At 45.0% G+C, this 23,193-nt stretch overlaps 1 protein-coding gene across 6 annotated transcripts in view; it reads right to left on the minus strand.

Moving 5' to 3' along the window:
• CPEB1 (cytoplasmic polyadenylation element binding protein 1) overlaps positions 1-23,193 on the minus strand; it is a 108,909-nt gene that overhangs the window by 11,664 nt on the left and 74,052 nt on the right. For 4 of the 6 annotated variants that reach the window (XM_053594570.1, XM_053594567.1, XM_053594566.1 and 1 more), the window contains exons 3-5: positions 15,661-15,849; positions 2,898-3,121; positions 620-872 (exon numbers count right to left, since the gene is read on the minus strand). In XM_053594570.1, the coding sequence (XP_053450545.1) occupies positions 620-872; positions 2,898-3,121; positions 15,661-15,814 (631 nt within the window). In that variant the 5' untranslated portion in view covers positions 15,815-15,849. Of the gene's footprint in view, positions 1-619; positions 873-2,897; positions 3,122-15,660; positions 15,853-23,193 lie in introns of all 6 variants that reach the window. The other 2 variants (XM_053594568.1, XM_053594569.1) reach the window with 1 other exon arrangement.

Below are 23,193 nucleotides of genomic sequence, written 5' to 3' on the forward strand. Positions count from 1 at the left end.
TAGTCTCAACATAAGGGCTGTCTGGAAAGTACCCAGCCATGTGTGTCTCCTCTAGTTTTCATAGTGCATGGCCAGATACTTTCTGGACAGTCCTTGTAGATGTTTAAGATAATTTAAATGACAGAATTTTTGACATCCCTTACCTTAGGGGTTGACAAGTGGACCACCCACCCCCTGGTGCCTCCCTGGGTACCAATCAGAAAACCTTGGGGAAGAAAGCTCCAGCATGGGTTGTCTGATGTGTCCTTGAATTAGAAAGGGAGGAGGTAGATGAAATTCTGGGCATTATTTCCAAGGATTCTCTGGAGGGTCACCCACTCATGAAAGAAATAAGAGCAACACACACGCAGTCTCCACAGAAGGGCACAAGTGAGAGATGGCGCCAACTGGACGCTGTGGCACAGCACCGTCCACCAGACTGTCTGCCTCTGCCTCTGTCCTTTCCACTTAGCCTCAACGAAGTTCCTGGGTTTGTCCCCATTAGCACTTACTCCATAGAAAGAACATTCTTTGCAGATCTGGAGACTTCACCAAACCTCTTTTAGACATTTCGCCAGTGTGTGAACTGAGGTCACTTCCTCTGCTCCCAGAGGTCCCATGCATGCTCAAACCCACTCACCTGCAGCTTGCCGATGCAGCCTGGCCTCTCTTTCTATGCTGAAGGGGTCTTTGGGGGCTTCAAGGAGGTCCCAGGATGGCCACACAGAAGCCCCTGGCCATCTCTTTGAGGCGCTGGTTGGGGAGGGAGTGATTGCAGCTAGAGCAGCTTGCTCTTGGTCCATCCGGGACCCAACCCCCATCTTTAAAGGGTCTCTTGGACCGCCCCCTGTCAGAGACAGGAAGGGCAGAGGAGGGGAAATGCGAAGACTTGACTAGGGGAGAAAAAAGGAAGACAGAGGTTTTTAAAAGATGGCTTTGGTATAACATAGTAATCACATTATAGAAATTATGAAAAGTAACATTCATTCAGCATGGTATATTTTTAAACTTTCTTCCTATGAATTTTTAAGATTCGTTTTTTGGTTTTTGTTTTTTGGGTTTTTTTGGCCGGGACTGGGTTTGAACCCACCACCTTCGGCATATGGGGCCAATGCCCTACTCCTCTGAGCTACAGGCACCGCCTTAAGATTAGTTTTAATTATGCTATAATTCAAACAAATTCTCCTCCCCCCAGTCAACATTTTTTTTCCATATTGCCAGTCTTCATAACCATTTTATTTTTTGTTTTCCTTTTAAGTCATATACACATAGATTATAAATACATTTATGCATTTGTGGGGTACAATGTGTTGATTTTTCATACAATTTGGAGTGGTTACAGCAAACTAATCAACATAGTTTTCACCTCATTTACTTAAACATTGTGTTAAGACATTTATGTTCTATTCTTGATAGATTTGATTTGTACCCTTCATAACCATTTTAAATGAATTTATCATACTTTACTTAAGGAACAAGGTACATGTCACACCAATTCTCCTATTAAACATTTAGATACTTCCTAAGTTTTCAGAATCATAAATTTTAAGATGTAGCTTCTTTATATTTTATCTTTTGTCATTTTCCTAGAAGTAAAATGCCAAAAAAAAGCCTTCTATGAGGACTCTATGTTCTATCATGTAATGTATGAGAACTGAAGTTTCACTACAAGCTTGTGTCAAGACTTTAAGTTCTAATTTAAATGGGTAAAATGATAGTACATTATCAAAAACCCATAGTTGACAGAGTATTTTATGGCATTTCAAGGGCTGCCTCTACTTCCTCTTCCCCAGTTAACCCCTGAAGTGGGGGATCAGGGAAAGTTATTTAAATCAAACCCCAAAATAGCAGCAATGAGGTAAATTTCCAAGACTTAGTCCCATCTAACATAACATAAACATAACCATAAGCACCATATCTGATGCCACGTTACAGAAGAGTAAACTGTAGCCCAAAGAAGTAAAGGGACCTGGTATGACTACCGTTCTAGACATACATCCTAAACAGATAAAATCAATGTGCAGTGGGAACACTAATGCTACCTTCCATCTTCTCAGACAAATTCACAGGAGACCATGACCCAGGCTGCCAGTCACTGGTGTGAAAGGAAAGAGGATGGGGAAAATAAGCCATTCTACTCACTGAACACTCAGCTCAGAGGATTTGGGAATAGAGAAGCAAGGCTCAGAAGACACCTGAAATTGTATTTAGATAATATCTCACTGCCAATCCCACAGGTTTGTTATCTGTTCTATTCTTTCTACACTGTCCCCCATCTATTCTGATTCCTTTGCTAATTCCACTTAGCATGAAGGCTACACGTCATACGTGGCTGTAGATAAGAGACATGAGATGCGAATTTAATTCTGAGGCATTATTTCAGAGTCATCACAACCTCAGACTGAGAGCCAACAGTAAAGCAATACAGGAGCTAGTCAGACCGGGATTAAAATCCTAGCCTTGCTAATCACCATCAGAAGTTTTTAAATTATCTCCTAAAAATTTTCAGATAACATATATAAAAAGGTACATAAATGATATAATTTAAAGGCTAAAGAAAGTAAGTACCCATGTAAGTTGAGAAACAGAATACTGCCAGGGCCCCCACATTTACTTTTGAAATTAGCTGCTTCCAATAATGTTTGGAGTAACTAGGAAAGTGACAGTCCTCAGTAAAGGTCCTGAATATAATGCTCAGTGAGTAATCAAAGCACCCTCAGTTCTTCTGAGGATAAGAAACTCTATATGTACCCCTGAAAATGGCATCTGCTGCACCTCTCCCTCCCCTTCCCGGCCTGCCTTCCCGTGGACACGTACCTTACTCCAAGCTCTAAAACATACTGCACCCTCCTTTCCCTCAGACACACACTGACAATTCCACCCTCAACACCCCCTTCCTTCCCAAATAAGTTACATACAATCAAATCTGAGAGATGATCTGATCCAGAGCTGAAGCCACTGGTGTCTGAGTCAGAGGGGCTGCTAGATCGGGAATCCAGGATGGGCCGGGTGTCCAGGCGTGATCCTCTAACAGAGGGTGCTGGAAACTTGTCCAAGTCAGACCCAAGGGGATCCAGAGGCAGGAAGCTCAAGGGGGGTTTTCCTAGGACATTTCCCAGTGGGTTATGAAGCATGTTCAGTACTAGGAGGACAGAAAAGCAAACTTCATGACTTCTCAGTTTTCTTTGCAGCCAACAGCCTTTCTTTTCTCCCACAGTCACCCAACAAGGCAAGACCATTGAAAGCAAGCCAGAAACACAGTTAGAATGTAATGAACAGAATATATCTCATTGCAAGATCTGGCCTACCAGAGTATGTTAGAGGTAGTCACGGGGTGACGAGTATCTGAAGACCAGAGTTCTGCTGTTACAGCAGCAGCAAAACTCTTGCTCTCTGCCACTCAGCCTAAAGGTTCAGTGCTACTGGAAACCCTGATCACAGCTGCTGTTACAGATACAGCAGATATCTAGATACACCTAGATACATAATTAGGAAACCCAAGTCATAGTAGTTCTTTACTGTCTGCCAATGTGTTCATTATAAGCATTCCCACCTTTCTAATGCTATGTAGCTAAAAGACAGACTCTCAAGGCCACATGCCAGGAAACCTGGTCCAGCATAAACATGTCTCTTCATCTGAGAAACTCCCTGTACAAACTCCCAGCAGAGACAGACTCTTATCTACACAGCTGAACTTGGAACATTTAAGACGGATGCAGGATGACATGATTAAGCCCATTCTCTGACTTAAGAGGAGCCCGGATGAAACCCTGGGTCTGACACCTCCTATACAGGCATGTGAGCTCCGGGGAGATCACTTAGCTTCTCTGGGTCTCCATTTTCTCACTGGCATCTTGCACAGAGTGCCAACTATTTCCTGATACTTCTGGAAAGTTCAATAATTCGACAGCAGGTGGAAAGTACTCCACAGACCAGCGCCCAGCATACAATAAGTATTTAATCAAAGATCAAAAAAGACTACAATTTTTGGACATACGACTTTGAAGAACGTGAGCAAAGCACATCCTTTCTCCAAGGAGGATGAAGACATGGAGCTACAGAGGCACTACGGTTAGAGAAGAAGCCTCAACCTCATGCTTCTCCATCTGAAGAATGGGGAAGAACATCCACCTCAAAAACAGCTGTGAGGTGGAATCAGGTGTAAGTGCTCAATAGCGGCTCCACTTCAGCCCTGACTAGCAACTGAATGTCTCCCAGAACTGGTTTCCTCCCAGACCTCAAAGTCCATCTGAATGGTTGGCTAGGGCTAAAGTGAATCCCAAGCGGGGAGCAACAAACCTCTCCAGCCTGAAACAAAAGTCGGTGCATGCTGGCAGGGTATGAGACACATGCCATTCACGATAGAGCACGTGCCCCATGTCTCCAACATCTGTTCCTATGTGATCCCATTAGCCCACTCTCCTTTAGGCATATGACTGGCCCTTTTGGATAAAGATACAGTCAATGCATCCTTAACTTTTATTTTTTTAATGCAGAGGATACTGTGGATGTATTTATCTAGTTATTGGTTTATTTTATTGTGGTAAAAATACTTTCAACTTTTTTTTTTTTTTTTTTTTTTTTTGTAGAGACAGAGTCTCACTTTATGGCCCTCGGTAGAGTGCCGTGGCGTCACACAGCTCACAGCAACCTCTAACTCTTGGGCTTAGGCGATTCTCTTGCCTCAGCCTCCCGAGCAGCTGGGACTACAGGCGCCCGCCACAACGCCCGGCTATTTTTTGGTTGCAGTTTGGCCGGGGCTGGGTTTGAACCCGCCACCCTCGGCATGTGGGGCCGGCACCCTACTCACTGAGCCACAGGCGCCGCCCGTACAAGAAGCTGTCATACTGTTTCCATTTCACATTCCCATAAGCAGTAACAGGTTGCAGTCCTTCCACAACCTGGCCAATACCTGGTAGGACTGGTCTTCTAATTCCAGCCAGTGTAATATATGTATGTGCAGAGGGGTTGGGGTGTGGTGAAGCATACCACATCCAACAAGGAGTTATTTTACTATTTTGTTTTCAAAAGAAACATTCTGGGCCTTTCAAATCAGGTTTTCAAAAGCACTAGCACTTAACTGTTTGCTAAAACTAAAACTAAGTGTTTCAAAATACTTGGATTCTGACAGCCACCAGAAATAATCCTGAACAACTTCTCCAATAATCCTTGACAAACCCTTCCTCTTGAAACAATGGAAAGTCAAGGCCCCTGGAATCAATGCCCCAGAAGGCAGATGTGGAGATTTATTCAAGGCTCCTCCCTGAGGCTGCAAAGCCTGGTGAATAAGCACCCTGAAAATCAACAATCCTCTGCATCAATCAGTCTTAACGATGTTCCCAGTGTCCAGAGGGGCAGCCTTCCCTGTATATTTCACATAAAGAAGTTTAGGGTGGTGAACAATGAGCTCACAATAAAATCATACAGAGCCTTGACTGCAGGTTTAGGAGCTCTGATTTTATCCTAAAGGTAACTGGGAAGAGACATCAGCAGAGCTGCTGTGGGACTGGCCAAGAGATCTAGTCAGAGAAAAGATGACAAATGGCAGTGGGACCCAGAACCCAGCTGAGAAGGGAACTGTGCTGATCTGGACTTACAGGATGTTCCCCAGCAGAGCTCAAGCACCTGGGATGGACACTAGACCCACACAGGGCTGTGATTTTTTTTCCCCAAAGGGGTGTGAATGAGGAAACGGGACAACAGAGTTGCCGGTAACAGCACTACAGGAGATCAGGTTGTGAGTTACAGGCTAAGGACAGAAGAGAGTCAACAGACTGGAAGCAAATAAAGGCAGAACCGGTGATTTCCACAGGCTGACAGAGGTAAGAGGAATGAACATGGCAGACAGGATAAACAGGAGCAGCAGAAAGGCAAAACTGAGATTCTGATTATGGCAAGGTCCAGGCTATGGAACTAGAGGTGGCTGACTTAGAATACGTGAAGTCTGAAGTATTTAAAAGGTCACTCATATGGACATTAAAGGGAATCTGTACTGATAACTGCAACTATGGTGAGGTCAAAAACAAAACAGGTGTTGAGTGCTTCAGAAAAGGGGAAGGATTAAGAAATTGGTCAGAAGGAACAGAAAGAATGACCCTAGGGTACATGAGGCTTGGGAGAGCAGTAGGCTCCATTCAGCACAGAAGTGCCCTAAAGAAAAAGCCTCCTGCTACAGCAGAAGTTGGAGGCAGCATTCACCAGTGACAAACAAGATGTCAGGCAGCCTGTCAACCATGGAAAAGGGGAGTTTCGAGTGGCACATGGAAAAGCTCAGAGTCATCAAGGGAGACACAACATAAAGCAGTATCAGAAGAAGTTTTAAGAAGTGACGCCGGCATCTGAGAGATCCAAATGATAAGTATGGGCCATGAAAACTATGTCTTCATCCAATGTTTAAATTAAAAAAAGTGTCATCAATTTGTATTCACTATTGTGTTGGTATATCTGTTTTCACAGCCACAGATGCATCTACCTCCACTAACCTATAAATTCTCTACCATGCCTATAAAGATACCTTGAGGCTTTGTTAAATACCTGGGTCAAAGCTAGGAATTATCTCCATAGCACTGCTCTAATCTGGTAATATGCCTGTCTAAACAGAAAATGGCAATTAAAATTGGCCACTCATGAACTTCCACTTCCTCAAGTGCTCACGATTCCGTCCTCCATCCTGCAATCTAGACGAAGTTCAGTTAAGCGCCTACAATTCACTAATAGCGACTTCCATTCACTGAACATCTAGCATGTGCCAGACATTGTTAGAAGCACCTCATGATCAGGCACAATGGCTCACACCTGTAATCTCGGCACTTTGAGAGGTCAAGGCAGGAATATCTTGAGGTCAGGCATTGAAGACTAGCCTGGGAACAGAGTAAGACCTTAGCTCCAAAAAAGAAAAAAAAATTTCTTAGGTAAATAATACTTCACCAAATCCAAAAAAAGTAGGTAGTACTGCTATTTTAACAAAAGGAAACCAAGGCTCAGGAGGCAGCCAGTTAAGTAACAGCTGATGAGTGACAGTGGGACTCAATTCCTTCTCCCTCCAAGCTTCATCTTCTGAGTACACCATTCACTAGCTACTTTTAACAAAAATACACATTTACCTCACATCTGTTTGTCTTCATGTGACTGGCACTCTTCTTTTATTCAACCCTTTCAGACCACTGACTACAGGCTAGCAATCTCACCTACTAGAAGGCAGCACCTAAGGATCTATAACATTCAGGTCTTAAAAACTTACCTGGGACCTTGACACTGCAGGAGCTCATTAAAAATTCATCTTGGGCCCTACCCCAGTCCTAAATCAGAATCTGCATTTTAACAAGATCTCTAGGACATCTGAAAAGCATTAATCTAGAAAAACCTAAACTAGAAATTTGTTACTTCTAACCAATTCACTTTCCACACACCCATGTATCTTTTTTATATGTAATTATTGACTTAAACACTAGATATTATAGTTTAAGTAAACAGCTCTTACAGCACAATGACAAATACTCAATAGAAAAAAAAAGGCATCAAATAAAGAAACCAATGTGGCATGCTATAGGGGCTATTTCCTAAACAGTGTGAGCTCTGAGAACACTGGATACTGGGGGGAGAAAGCCACAGCAAGGCTGACAGACATAGTAACCAGGAACAAATAAGAATATAAAAAAGAGTGGCAAGGATTCTAATAATCTAAGGAAAGTGATTGCCAGAACAAGCTGAACACTGTGAAAAACATTCAGGACAGCCAAGGGACTTTGCAATCTCATATTGAGCAAAAACAAAAGGAGCTGGGCCTATTGCTTAGAGCAGACACAGGTTAAGAAAGAAGGAAAAGAGAACTAGAATACTATGAAGGCCATTACCAGGTCACTTGACAAAACTGGAATAGTAACGAGTTTATTAAGAGTGTTATATCAATTTTTTTTTTTTTTTTTGTAGAGACAGTCTCACTTTATTGCCCTCGGCAGAGTGCTGTGGCATCACAGCTCATAGCAACCTCCAACTCCTGGGCTTAGGCAATTCTCTTGCCTCCCAAGTAGCTGGGACTACAGGCACCTGCCACAATAACTGGCTATTTTTTTGTTGCAGTTTGGCTGGGGCTGGGTTTGAACCCGCCACCCTCGGTATATGGGGCCGGCACCCTACTCACTGAGCCACAGGCGCCGCCCAAGAGTGTTCTATCAATATTAATCAACCAAAGTTAACAACAGTTTTGTTATGTATGAATCTAAGATCATCTCTTAATGGTGCAGAAAAATATATACAGATGTAAGGTGTGCAAATGATAAAACAAATGGGATAAAATCAATGTCAGCAACAGGAGGATCTGAATAAATGGAATACAAGTATTCTTCAATTTTATTTTTGTAACTTCTATTAACTTAAAATTACTTCAATGTAAACAGGACTTTTTATTATTTAAATAACAATTTATTTTTAATATTTTCTAATAATTTTAATAATTATTAAATTTAATAATAATACTTAATATTTAAGTAAAAAGAAAAGCTATTGTCCATGTCATTTTTTTTTCTTTTTCTTCCTTTTTTTTTTTTATTGTTGGGGATTCACTGAGGGTACAATAAGCCAGGTTACACCGATTGCAATTGTTAGGTAAAGTCCCTCTTGCAATCATGTCTTGCCCCCATAAAGTGTGACACACACCAAGGCCCCACCCCGCTCCCTCTGTCCCTCTTTCTGCTTTTCCTCCCCCCATAACCTTAATTGTCATTAATTGTAAACAGGACTAAAATCTAGTCAATTCTCATTTGGCCTTCTTTGCCTCTTTCAAAGGCAAATGATCTAGCCAGGAAAGGAAAAACAAGCATAAGTAATAGGAACTCAGATTCCAGAAGAGAAGACAGTAACTGAGTACCTTTGTAGTCTCTGGCCCATTCTAAGAAATAATCCTTTTAAACAAGCTTTTTAAAGCCTCAAATACATTCACAGAGATATGTGCAGGCACATGTGTACAAAATTTTATTTCTTAATCAACCACACCAAAGGTCATCCTTACCTCTCTCCTCCAATAGCAACGAACTCAACAGCTGCTTTAAAAAGCAGGCTATCAATGTTTGCTGAACCCTGCTGAAAGAAAGAGAAGACTATATTCCTGAGAGCCTGTGGTCATACTCTTTTCTATCAAGGATATTCCTTTTAAGGACACAATTTTGACATAGATGCAACTCAGACTTACAGGAATAAACCTTAGTTCAACCATACCCAGCCTATCACTAAAGCAAAGGTTTAGAGAAACACAGTAACTTGCCACACCAAATTGTGATAATATGACTACTACTTTCAGACTTTCTTCAAGAGAATTAAACATACAGGCTGAAGAATTAAACATACAGATACTCTGCTTTAGGGGCAGTGTGGAAGAGTAGCCCTCTCCTGAGCAACTCCCCCAGAATCTGTTGGGATCCTCAGAGCCACTGAAATGTGCTCCCACATTCAAGTATAGGAGCAAGGAACGGTCTCCAACCACACAGAAAGACAGGGAAAGGGCTGCACTTGGAGAGGCAGTGCACGTGCAGAGCAGACCAGAGTGCCCCAGAGCAACACCTGGGCAAGCTGGCGTCTCCACCAGATTACTGCAGACATGACCAGAAGATGCTGAGAAGACCAAAGTTAAGTGACAAGAGGCCTGGAACGTGACAGCGAGTCTGGTATCTCCTTCAGCCCACAGAAGGAGACAAGTTCTGGAAAATGTCACCAGGGTCTGACATCCTCTTTCACAGCACTACCTACCTCCCCCAGGCCTGGCCACATAGTTCTTTGAGTGTCTACAGATCAAAGGAAGGAAAGCAGCAGAGACACTGGGTTCCTATGGAAATTAGAACTACATTTCAAGAAAGGGAATCTGTGTTGCTTCCAGCTCAGCTACTGAGATCACACTTGCCCTGAGTGCAAAGTGTGGGTGTGCAGTGAGCAGCACTGACCTCCCAGCTGGGAATGGGAAGCAGGAGGAGAGGAGCCCAAAGCTAGTGTCTTATGTCAGCTCCCTTCTTCCTGTCTCAGAGCAGGGAGGACACCCACTGGGAAGGCACTCTCTCTTTAAGCCATATAACCTAAAGTCAAGTGGAAGTGACAGATGCCTCCCCACAAGGCACAGCGCTTCATTAAGGCCAGATGTCAAGTATTGACCTAGATGGTTTACGGGAGGGTGGGAGTGGTAGAGACAGAAGTCTTATTGTCAACCTTCAATTACAGGCAAGGCCCTGACCTCTTTGTTCTGTGCCTGGCCTGGTCTCCACAACTCGGGGATCACAGGAAGCCTGGTGTTTTCCAAGTACCTCTGGCCCTGGTGGCTGAGGGTCCAGCAAATCCCCACCTTACAGAAGTGACTAAGAACTGTGCTACTCTGCTCCTGGGGCAGAGGCACCGTCCCCACCTTCCATGCTGGCAGGATCAGCATTGGCCACAGAAAGCTCTTAGGGAAGTCACGGGGAGGAAAGGACCTGGCAGAGGGTTCCAGCTCATTAATGCTACCTCAGAGGGTACAAGAGTCCAAATCAGCAATAATATTTTTAGACTGATTGTTAACTTTCTCTACTTTTACCCTTCTATGCCAGCTCTTGTGGGTTTAACAGCTGAGTCACTGCTGGAATTTTTTGAAGGCTTCCCCACGAGCACAAAGGCACCCAGAGTCTGGTGGCAGCATTAGCAATGGCTGCAGGGGCCTGGCACTGGACGATTGCACTGGAAGATGCTGTCTGAGCTGGAACTCAGCTGCGGAAGAGATCAGGCCCAAGATGATAAGATCAGACACTGTTAACTAATTGGAGTAGTCATGGGAAAAATTCAGACCAGAAGCCATTATTTCCAGCATGAGATATGAAGCCGTATCTACCTGGAAACCTTGCTTCCTGTTGCTGTCCTTGGTTCTAGATTGCTTGCTCAGAATCTATTTGGAGGCACAGAAGTAGGAAGAGGAGAAGGAAGCACTCAGCTTGGGTACAAAACAGACCACTCTGCCTGCAACCCCAAATCTATAACTCTGCACCATACCCTGCTCATGTGGGATGCTCTGAATTGGACTTCCCCACTGACTCTAGATCTCATGGGTCCAAACAAGCCTTTCTCCCCAGAGTGATTCCCAATCTTGATCACTGGAACAAGTTCCATTACCTGCAGAAAAGACATACCTAAGTCCCACGTAAGATCAGCTCACATCCTACTCCTATTCCCAACCACCTCACAACTTTTCTCTCACGTAGGAGACTGCCACATGCTTCCAAGGTTCTCTCTCCTCTCTGCACTGAAAGTGGCTCCCAAATACACTACTTGACTTCATGATAGAAATCAGGCTCCAGGTCTGATAAAAACTTTCTGTAACTACATCGTCTCACCCCAGAAGGTGTGGGGCCCAGAGAGACTGATAATTGAAGAATCTGTCCATCCAGCTGATCGATACAAGTAGGAGGCAAAAGAATAGGAGCGACCTCATCTTAGCTCTGCAGTTAAAAAAACACTCAGGACTGTGGCTCATGACATTCAACATCAATAGCACTCATTATCAACAAATATTTATGGCTGGGTGTGGTGGCCACGTAATCCCAGTACTGAGAGGCTGAAGCAGGAAGACTGCTTGAGCTCAGGAGTTTGAAACTAGTCTGAGCAATAACAGGACAGAATAAAAATAAATCTATTTTTAGATTTTCTAAAAATAGAAAAATTAGCTGGGCATTATAGTGGTTGCCTGTAGTCTCAGCTACTCAGGAGGCTAAAGTGGGAGGATCACTCGAGTCCAGGAGTTTAAGGTTGCTATGAGCTATGATGCCATGGCATTCTAGCCCGGGCAACAGAGTAAGACTGTCTCAAAAAAAAAAAAAACCCCAAACACACACACACACATATTCAGACAGCCAGTAGGCACTGTGGTACTGCTGAGAATACAATAGTGGAGAATTGGGAGTTGAAGCAGATTTGCCAGAGACTTTGGTTGGGCCCAGGAAGTCCATATTCCACACAGGAGAGATCCAATCCTGTTCTGAATGCTGCCTCAGAAAGGCCGTTTCTAAATGAGACTGTAAGTACAAAAGCAGCAAAATCAAAATGCTGAATTCACCACCCCATGCCACCTCACTATCCTAAGCTGATCTAGCCTGCAGACCAAGGGGAAGCCCACAAGTGATACGGCACAGGAAACATTTCCTTCACTGGTAAGCAGTTAGGACAGAAACCAGATGTGACAGGGTAATAGGGTAATTCCCAAGGGTCTTCTCAAGTGGGTAAGAGCAAATAGAAATGTCCTCTGGCACCTTTAGACTGAACATCTGGTCTGCCCATAGGTCATCAGGAGTCCTTGATTCCTGGTCCTCCAAGGTAGATAGATAATCAGAGTCACTTCACTCTGCTGCTAACATCGCATACAGAAATCACAAGGGAGAAGGCAGGACCACAATCTAGTGGGGGAAAGCTGATGAGCTGACACTTGGGGACCCAAAGGGAGTCAGCACGGTCATGTGCCCTCACCTTTCGAGAGCTCATAAAGGGAGCACATCACCTCTGGCTGAGAAGCCCCTGGAGCTACGTAAGGTGATACCCTGAGATAAATCTTCCTGCCCAATATGTTTTGCTAATAGGAACCTAAGTGTGATGGGAACATAAAAGTTTTGGAACTCAAAGAACTAGGTTGGAATTCCGGGTCTGCCAGTAGCTGTATCACTTTTGGCACTTTGTGACCTCTGTGAGCCCATTTCCTCCCCTGTGCAAACATTAAAATCATGTGATGTACTTAGTACAAAAAGTAGTCGATAAATAGTGGCTATTAGGCAGTCACTCCATCTCCCATCCCAGGAAATCAGGAATAGCTTCCACAGACTTGCTATTACAGGTATTCAGATACTGCAAGCTGGACAAGGGTAGCCCTGGACACGTGCCATTGGGGTCTCCAAGAAAAATGCATTTCTATCACTCATCTTGCCCTGAAAGGCTTCCTCCCTAGCAAGGGGCCTTGGGATATGCAGTCTAGAAGGGAAGGACCCTACAGGGTGCCACATCCAAATCCATTCTGGCCTTGGGAGCACATACTCAGAAACGGACTCCACCCAGGATCTTCACAGCTGAATCACTCTGTCCCTGAAGAATGGTGCCCCCTACAAGCCTCATGCTGAGAACACAGTGAAAGGTTGTCCCAGTACACAAAACCTGTGTTTGAGAAGGTGGGATCCCTATCTCAGCAGCTGTCATGCAGCACTGGGCATGCTTTCCCATTTGTTTCCTCTTTGTAAGGGCAACAATTTTATCCTGTTCATCAATGTACCTCCAGTGCTGCACACAGCAGGGCTCCATGTTTGTTGAACGAATTTATTTAGAAGATTACTGCCTGTAACTTCACCCCCTACCCTGCTGGACACTTGAGTGGTAGAAGGTGATCAGACCCAGTGTCACAGCTGCCACGGGCCATGCACTACCAAACAGAGCCGGATAAACTTATTCCCTGGGCTCCACACAGGTAAGAGGGCACCAGGTTGTCTGCAAGGACAACTCCCAGGCTGCTCGAAACTGCTAAAATGCCTCCTCCCTCCCTGCAGAGACAGAGCTGGCTGGTATACCGAGGGAGCAGTGTGGGCACTGGCACGTGGGCTGCATGTTCCTGCACTGCTCGTGATGCTGTGCGATCTGGCACTACAGCTGACTGGTGGGAGGGCTGCACCCTACTCCAGGAGTAGTACCCTCGTGGGCTTTCTAAGATGACCTAGAGCTCTAGGGAAGAAGAGCAAAGACTGTTACCACAAAAGGCAAAATGGTGAGGAGGGAGGGGTGCATCCTCAACCCTCAGAAGAAAGACATGCCCACACTGATGCTGCCCACAGCCAGATCAGACTACACGGCCACTCTCTGGTCCTTGAGAGTTCTGAGGCTCAGACTATAGTCCCTCCCCAATCCACAAAATCATGTAATATTTATCACTAAAGTGCATGAGATGGAAAGTGAAGACGAAAAACTACCCCCATTTCAGAGATAAACGGCTACAAGTACGGGCCTTTTGGATGGTGGGGAAGCTGGGAACAAAGCCACGCTATTTTTATAGCTTGATTTCACAGTAACTTTAGGCCCAAGAACACCTGCATTTCTATGGGCCCAATGCTATAATTTCAGAAGGATCCTAGTAGCTAAAGAGCCAAAGAGGTCCACATCCCAACCTGAGTGGAAGACACAATGCTCACCCACGGACAAGTGACTGTCTCCTCTGGGAGCCTTCTGCCTTTTACTCAGATACAGGGGAAGTGAGGAAAGAACCAACTTAGCTTCATAGGCCACCGAGGTTGGCTTCAAAGTACACAAAGAAGAGGTTGTTACCTCCAAGCCAAGGTCTTCAGGCACAGGGTACTAAACAGTGAGTGGTACCTCCTTGCCCAGGGAAATAGGGCAGTTTCTGGAAAAATTGAGTAAGCCGAAGGCCATAACTTCAAGACATTTTATCTTAACCCAGAGGTAGTTACTTAAGGGAAAGCTCTTCCCCCATCCACCTCCCCCCCACCCCCATCAAAAAAAATTCAGTCTCCCTCCCACAAATGAGAATTTACCCAAACTAGGCATTAAAATGCCTAACAGACACGATAGTCCCAGGCTCTGAAGAGCATTCTTTAAAAAAAAAACCTGCACTAAACAGGGTGGAGGGCTGAAAAAAATCAACAAGATAGCCCCTTGCAGCCCTGCCTGCTGGGCTCTGGACTGGGGAAGCAGGGCGAGGACAGCAGACTCAGTATCCCACAGTCACACCAAGAGCAAACGCTGCGACACCTCATTACCACCTTCCCATCTTCCTATAGTACCTGCTGCCAATACTTCATGGTATAATTTACATAAATTAAAATATATAGATTATAAGTATACCTTAGTACGTAAGTTCACCATGTTTTTTCCTGAATACTCTTAAGACTTGTATCTGGCCAACCCTCCTGCCTTGTACCATAACAGGGAAATAAACAGGTAATGGAAGCCTGAACAGCAGCAGTTTAAGGGAGGTTGCCAAGAAGTCCCCTTAATTTGTCCCCAAAGAACCCTACCAGGAGGGCAAGGGATCATAAAGGGGAGTGGCTCTTCTTTTATCTATCTGGTCACCATCAATACAAAGGAAAAAAAAAAAAACTCCTTAGCTGGGAGTTACCCCACCCACTTACCAGCTTACCCCTTTTCCAGAATCAATGCTCTCAACCTCCAAGCGATTCCAATAACCCAGCATTATCCAGCCTCACCTGAGGTTAAAATCCCCTTGTCCTGACTTAGAGACCACCCACCCTTCATGAAAAGCTCCCTAGTTTTCAAAGCTGCTAAGAAACAGAATCTAGCCATCCAGTAATGAGCCCCTAAGTCCCCTCCCCCACTAAAGTGTTTTGCTTCATCATCTCTGAGATAGGCCTGGGCACCAAGGGGTTAGCTGGATCTTTTCTGCATAAGGCTGTCACCTTGGGAACCCGTCTCAGGGCCACCCCAGGTACAGACTAACAACTCCAGGGAATTTATCAGGGTAAGTAGAAAAGCCATGCCTGCCTTTGCCAGCAGCCAAATGTCCTGCCACACTCACAGCTAAAATTTCCATTTCTTGCAAAACAGCTCCATGTTGTATGTGTATGGGGGGGGGGGTGTGCAAAGGGGAATAGCACAACTGTTGCTGCGGGTATCTTTCTTTTCCCACCCATACGTTCCCCTTCCCTAGCCAACTCCTTCTCTGGCACTCACCTGAGTGTGTGCTGCTCTGGGCTGAGGAATCTGAGTCGTGGGTGCTCCAGGGTCGATCCCAGCCCGTCAGACTGAGGGACTGCAGGCCAAGGCACAAGTCATTTGCATCAGGGAGGCCACGGGAAGATTCTTGAGCAGAGGTGGGGAAAAGCATCCTTCTTGAAACTGTCTCTTCAGAATCCTGGAAGTCTGCTTTGGACAGGAGGACAGCAGAAACCCCAGAGTTAAGAGATGTTTTTCCCCCAATCTATCAACAGTAAATATTACTGAGAATAGTTTTTCCAGGCTCAGGGGCCAGATGTCCACTCTGGCTGGAAGCTGCAGCCACTGCCTCCGTACTTTGGGGGTGTCCAAGCAAGAGCAGTTGCCCCCTGCCCCACACACTCCCCTATCCCGTCTGCATTACAGACTGGGCCAGCATGTGATCAGGCTGCTGATGCTTCCCGCTGCCAGTGACATCAGCTGGCTGAGCTGTGCAATAGAGAGCAGCACCATCCCTCACGGAACGGGGGAGGAGCAGAGGGACAGCAGGGAGGAGACTCGCCTCCCAGGAGCAGACAGCACAGCAGCTACTCGGAACACTCTGGGTGCAGTGCCGGCAAGTCAGGTTTCAAGGCAGCGCCCTCCGTCCCCAGTGATAGTGGCCAAGCAGCCCTCAGGCACGAGTTAAGTCCTCTCCGCCACAGCAAACCCAAAGCAGAGCAGCCGACTGCTGGTTGGCTTGTGTAGCTCTGCCCTCTTCCCCCTCCTTTCCTCCCTCTGCTCTCCACCCCCAAACCCCAAAACACTCTAGTCCTGGACTCTCTCCAGCTGCTGGCTCAAGCCCTGGCTTTGCAGCCAAATGCAAAGCTTCACAATCCTGCTAGCAAAAATCTGTGTGCTCCAAGTGGCCCCTAGCAGCACCCTGACACAGCAGTGTTTACCATGGGGAGCAAGGTAACCTCCAGAACACTGTATACTTGGACCCTGGGGGACAGTACCTGGTGCTCTAGGCTTGTCTGGAGAAGCTTATCGCAAAGAAAAGGGGATAGTTCTGGCAGAGGAGGGGAGAGCCATTCCTGGTCCATCACACAGAACACAGCCCACAGGTTAAGGGTGAGACCTGCCCTGCTCTCGGGGTCCCTCACCCATACAGGACAGGCACCAGTCATGATCAGGTTTGCTACCCTAATTGCCCACCTCCCCCTTGCAGCTGCAGGCAGACCAAAAAGATATTCCCAAAGCAGTGTCTGACAGACCAAGCAAGCCAAACAGTCTCAGAAGTATTACAAGATGAGGGGCGCTGCGCTCCGGAACTCACGTCACCAGCTGTCAGTACCATTTTCCTTGCCCTTTCAGGAGCTCTCAGGGTGACAACTGGCAGCTATGAGGGCCACTGATGCCTTTAAAAGCCTGGGCTGCCCAGGACAGAGCACGGTTCTGTGACTACTCACAGATCCTGTAACAAAGTCTAAGAAGTTCAGCTTCTGGAGCCCCTGTCATTTCCTTTTTGCCAACGTCTCCCACATCATTCCTTTTCCAACATGACCCCTGGTCACTGGGTTTCTTCCTCATAAAAGGAGGGGAGGTCAGCCTCAGCAGGCAGGCTGCTTGCACCCAGACAGGCTGGTCACACTCCACCTATGTGTTCTTCCTGTTGTGAGAAGCAAACGGGTACTGGAAACACACCCACCTGGGACCTCCCATGGCAGAGTCTGGGCAGGGTAGGCAAGAGGAGGATGATGCTGTTGTCACAAGAATAACTGGCCAGAGCCTCCTAGTATACAATATGTGTCCAAAGAGCTCAGACGTAGCCTTGGGGGGAGGGGGCAGATGGCCAGTGTCCTTCCTTTGGAGGACCGTTTGGGGCAGGGAACTGTGCTGCTGTGTCACCCTCCATGCTATTCCTGTCTCACAGCCGACACACTGCCTGCTCCCTGTGTTTGTCACAGCCTGTTTGTCATGGCACCCACACTGGCACTGCTCCCACCCAACGACTCCCTCCTGCTTCTCTGTGCTCACCCTTCCCTCATGCTAAGGGTACACTTTAAAAATTAACTCACATGCATTAATTACAAAAGCATGATGCTTCCTTCAAAACCATTTAAGTAGCTAATCCCCTCCAAAGCAGGTATCTATATAATTAATCCTTTCTACCCAATTCGATGGCATCTATGTGAACAGTCATTCTGCCTCCCACTCCCCAATCAATCAGGGCATCTGGGCTAAAGGCTATCCTCACACCTCAGGAATCTAAGCTACTGGAAGTCTGGTGTGGCAAGACAGCAATGCCATGTTACCAGAAGCTTGCTGTAAAGACTGAATCTCAGACCCCATCTGAGAGCAACAGAACTAAGACCTGCACTTTAACAGGACTCCCAGCTAATACATCTGAGAACAGAACAGTGTGAGCAGCATTAGTCTATACGGCCGCCACAACCTTCCCACCCCATCTGGGAGAGTCTAGGCCTCAGCATTAGGACCAAATGGCTGCCAACACCCAGAAGCCCAGGGTCCACATGCACAGAAACGGTAACGGCGCCTAACGGTGCCTTCATCCTTACCCAGACATCCCCCAATGCCCTGTCTCTCTGATAGAGGTTTCTGCTACCATTGCAGGATTCCTTCACTAGATCCAAAAATCAATGGAGGCCATACCTGCTAAGCCCTGAGTGTAGCAGGCTGGGGAAAAAAATCAAGTCACTTTAAAAGCCTCACAAACCTTGCTCCACTCACCAGGTCTGCTGTTGTATGATTTCAGTCAAGTTAGTCTTTCTGAACATCTTTTTCACACATAAAGTGGCAACAGCAGCTACCTTTCATGTGTTTTTTAAGGATTTGAGGCCAAGCACGGTGGCTGGTATGCCTATAATCCCAGCACTTCGGGAGGCCAAGGCAGGAAGATTAGTTGAGGCCAGGGGCGCAAGACCAGCCTGGGTAACCTAATGAGACCCCATTTCTGTAAGTAATTTTGAAAAAATAGCTAGGCATGATGGTAGGCACCTGTAGTCCTAGCCACTCAGGAGGCTGAGACAGGAGGATCGCTTGAGCCCAGGAGCTTGAGTGAGATCCTGTCTGAAACAATAAAAAAGCGTTTGATATAGTTTCTGGAAGAAGTATTTTATCAGTAGGGTGGCCACATAATTTATCATCCAAATGAGAATACTTTTAGGAAAAAAAGGGGGGCAACTGTTGAGAATGATACCAGGACTGTAAGCTTAAAGAGAGACACAAATTTGTGGGCATGATCACTTTATCTGCAGTTATTTGTGTTTAGAAATGTCTTACTCAAAGAGCCGCCTCCTTTCTAATGGCTTCCTGATGCCATGTCTCCAAAGTTATCCATTTTACAGTAACATCATAGACTAATGTGAGAGACCTGAAAAGCACAAAGCTGACTTATTAAAGCAAAGCAAAAGCACTCTTGTGCTTCTCAAAATCCACATCTGATGCTGACAAGTGATTGGCCTTTTTTCCTGGAAGACATTCTTTATAACCCTTTGTCAGTAACCGACACTCAGAAGATACTAACAGCTGGTAACCAACACAGGTTGAAGGGTAATTCTCATCCTATGGTCATCTATTTGAACAATGTCTCCATGCTTTCCCCTAGAAAGTTTCTCTTACCAATATCTATACGTATTTTCCAATTTCAGGTTTTTTTTTTTTTTGTAGAGACAGAGTTTCACTTTATGGCCCTTGGTAGAGTGCCGTGGCATCATACAGCTCACAGCAACCTCCAACTCCTGGGCTTAAGCGATTCTCTTGCCTCAGCCTCCGGAGTAGCTGGGACTACAGGTGCCTGCCACAACGCCCGGCTATTTTTTGGTTGCAGTTCAGCCGGGGCTGGGTTTGAACCCACCACTCTCCGTATATGGGGCGGGCGCCTTACCGACTGAGCCACAGGTGCTGCCCCAATTTCAGTTTCTGAATTCAGTTCAAAATTTAAAGCATTTTTCCTTTCAAAATATCAGTTTATCTTCTCTGTAGTTAACATTCCAAATTTCTTAACCAAACGACTCAGAGAAATAAGTAAATTAATGTAAAATTTGCTAAGGTCTAAAATAAAGAATGCTCTCACAAACTCAAAATGCAAATGGGAAAGAGTCAGGGACTCTGGCTCCAGAGGTCAACTTTGATCTTTTCCATCCTCAGTATGATAAAAACATATCTATCCTCTGATGAATCCTCTGCCACCAAAACTTAGCACAAAATTGCTCAGGGTCCTGTATCATCCTTGAGCACCTGGCAAGCAGGAGAAATAAAACAAGACAGGAGTAATGCCTCTAGGCCCCCACTGGTGAGACCATCAAGGCAGAATGTCCACGAGGCAGATGGGGACTGTGAGCAGTCAGGCAAGGCTCTGGGAGACCTGAGTTGGCTTCACTGCAGAGGGCTTCAGAGAGCAAACACGCTGCAATAGAAGAAGTTTAATTTTAAGGAGGTGATAGGGCAGAAGGTAAACTAGGTGTGTTAGGGTTAACCAAGCCAAAAGAACTGAGGTCAGAGTATTGATTTTATGTTGAGGCACTTGGGTGAGGAATCTATGCAAGCTTAAATAGGAAAGAATCTGGTAAAAGGCTCAAGATGAACCTGGAAAGAATCTGGTAAAAGACTCAAGATGAACCGGAAATCAGAGATAAGGCAGACAGGGTCAAGGAGGAGGAGGAAGTCGTAGAAACCAGTGGAGAAGAAGACAAGGAGGAAGGAAATAGGTTAAATGACAGCAAACCATAACGCTTTGTCCACCGCATGTTCTAACAGCTAAGTGAAATTCTGTCATGGATAATGCCCATAAAGGAGCGCAAAAAACATGAGCAGCTACTGTAAGTGAGGGTGGAAGTCCGCTAACAGATTTCCTCTAGTTATTACATGAACATTACAAGACAAAACATTAACAAGATATGTCCTCTCCTGTCCTTTTCCACTGTAGACTTTTAATAAAACACACTATATTATAGTTTGTATAACAACCACATTTACCTCTCCTACAAAATCTCTACTTCATCTTCCAATTCCAGTTTCTAGGAATAGCAAAGACAGGACACAGTTGTTGTCATTAGATGCCTTCAAATGACTGGCTTCACAGTCAGCCGAGATTATTTAAATCAATGATTTTGGTTGTTCTTAAAGTCTTCACAAACCCATCAAGTAGCATTTCTAAAAATGTATTTCTAAAAACACTCTGGATACTATCTTCTCCCCAAAATCAAGAAAACTAAAATGCCAATTTTGAAAAATCAATCTTGACAACTTAAAGAGAAAGGGCATGCAGGAAGCCAGGCATCTGTGGAGATCAATCCAACTGGTCCGTGTGCACAGTGGCTCGTACCCACTCACCAGAGTAGCCACACCTTTCTCCAGAGTGGTGCTTCTCCAACTTTAATGTACATGCAAGTCACTCAGCAATATTTTCAAAAACTGATTTGCATTCAGTGATTCTGACTGCAGAATTTGCATTTAAATGGCAATTATTTGTTCCTTCGTTCATTCACTGACTGCACAGAAGGGATTTCGTTATGTTGCTCAGGCTGCTCTCAAACTCCTGGCCTAAGTGATCCTCCACCCTCACCCTCAGATGCGCTGGGGCTGACCTAAATGAATTTATTTTCAACTTTTTACCTCAGATTCTCTCTTTCAGGTAATTCATCCCATCCCTACTCAACACCACTTTCTTCATGATGTTCACTCGCCTAAACAAACGCCTTCAGCCAGGCTTGAGTGGCTCACACCTCAAAAAAACCCACAAAAACAAGCACCTTCAATGGCTCCCTGCTTTTTACTTTTTAATTTTCCCTCACTATTTGCCAAACATAAAGAGCTAACCTTGAGTTAATCACTGAGAAGTTCACACTCAGGAGATGATTTACTACTAATCTGTGCACTAGTGAGCAAGACAGTGGGTCACAGGCAGAGAATGCACAATGACTAGAATATTAAAGGAAAGCTTCCTTATAATTTTAGGTATCTATGAAGTTACATGAACATAGATTAAGGCATAATTTTCTTTTTTTTTTTTTTTTTTTTGGAGACAGGTTCTGACTCTAGCTCAACAGTTCTCAACCTGTGGGTTGCAACCCACAGAAACTGTATGAAAGGGCTGCGGCATTAGGAAGGTTGAGAACCACTGCTCTAGCCCCAGGCTAGAGTACCATAGGGTCAGCTTAACCTCAAATTCCTGGGCTCAAGTGATCCTCCTGCCTCAGCCTCCCAAGTAGCTGGGACTACAGGTACCTACCACAATATCCAGGCAATTTTTCTATGTTTAGTAGAGAATGGAGCCTCGCTCTTGCTCAGGCTGGTGTCTATCTCCTGAGCTCAAGTGATCCACCACCTAGGCCTCCCAGAGTACTAGGATTACAGGTGTGAGCCAGCCACAAAAGAACTATTTTTAAAAATAAAAAAGGATTGAGGGAAAAGAAAAAAATTAAATTAATATCTGAAGTTGTTGAGTAAACCTGTTTCTTCCTGACAAACTTCAATTACATCTTCTTCCTCCATTCCCAATTCTTTTGGAGAATGATTTATCGGCAATTCTGACCTTCAAAGAGAAATCTGAGTGAATTCACTGGAACTCCCTGTCTTTGACAGTGTGATGCTTCAGGTTTCTTGAGATGTGTTGTCATTGTCACTTCGAAGTGAATCTCACTGCTATTCTGGTTCAATGACTTTGAGTTTAATTTATTCTTCCTCTTACACCCCCAAGAACTCAGTTGAAGGTTTTACCACCTGGTCAGACATGGTGACAGTGGCTTTGCCTGGGGAATCTCTGCACCCTCCAGTAGACAGAAACTCACTTTGGGGTTGATCCATCTCCCTTCCCCACAGCAGAATGCCACAGCTGCCTTGTTGGGTTATCTTAATCTTGACTGCTTATAATAATCTTAAATTCTGTGAACTATTTCAAAGTAGTTTGAAATTATTGTTGTTTGTCAGGAACCATTATTTCTGTAATGGTTTTTATTTATTTATTTTTTTTTTTTTGCAGTTTTTGGCTGGGGCTGGTCTTGAACCCGTCACCTCTGGCACATGGGGCTGGCACCCTACTCCTTTGAGCCACAAGCACCACCCACTCTGTAATGGTTTTTAAATATTAACATGTTGGCTCGGTGCCCAAAGCACAGTGGTTACGGCACCAGCCACATGCACCGAGGCTGGGGGGTTCGAGCCAGCCAAACAACAACTACAACAAGAAAATAACCAGGCATTGTGGCAGGCACCTGTAGTCCCAGCTACTTGGGAGACTGAGGCAAGAGAATTGTTTAAGCCCAAGAGTTTGAGGTTGCTGTGAGCTGTGACACCATGACACTCTTCCAAGGGTGACACAGTGAGACTCTGTCTCCAAAAATATATATATAATAAAAATAAAAATATAAATATTAACATGTTGAGATTTTAAAACATCACATACCATGTTCTTATACTAAAAGATTTAATATTGCTAAAAAGACTATTCCTTCCAAATTAATACACGGCTGTTTCTCGACTTACAATGGAGTTATGTTCTGGTAAGTTGAAAACAGCAGAAGTCAAAACTGCATTTAATACTCCTAA

The sequence above is a fragment of the Nycticebus coucang genome, chromosome 6 (assembly GCF_027406575.1).
Source record: "Nycticebus coucang isolate mNycCou1 chromosome 6, mNycCou1.pri, whole genome shotgun sequence".
Taxonomy (NCBI): domain Eukaryota; kingdom Metazoa; phylum Chordata; class Mammalia; order Primates; family Lorisidae; genus Nycticebus; species Nycticebus coucang.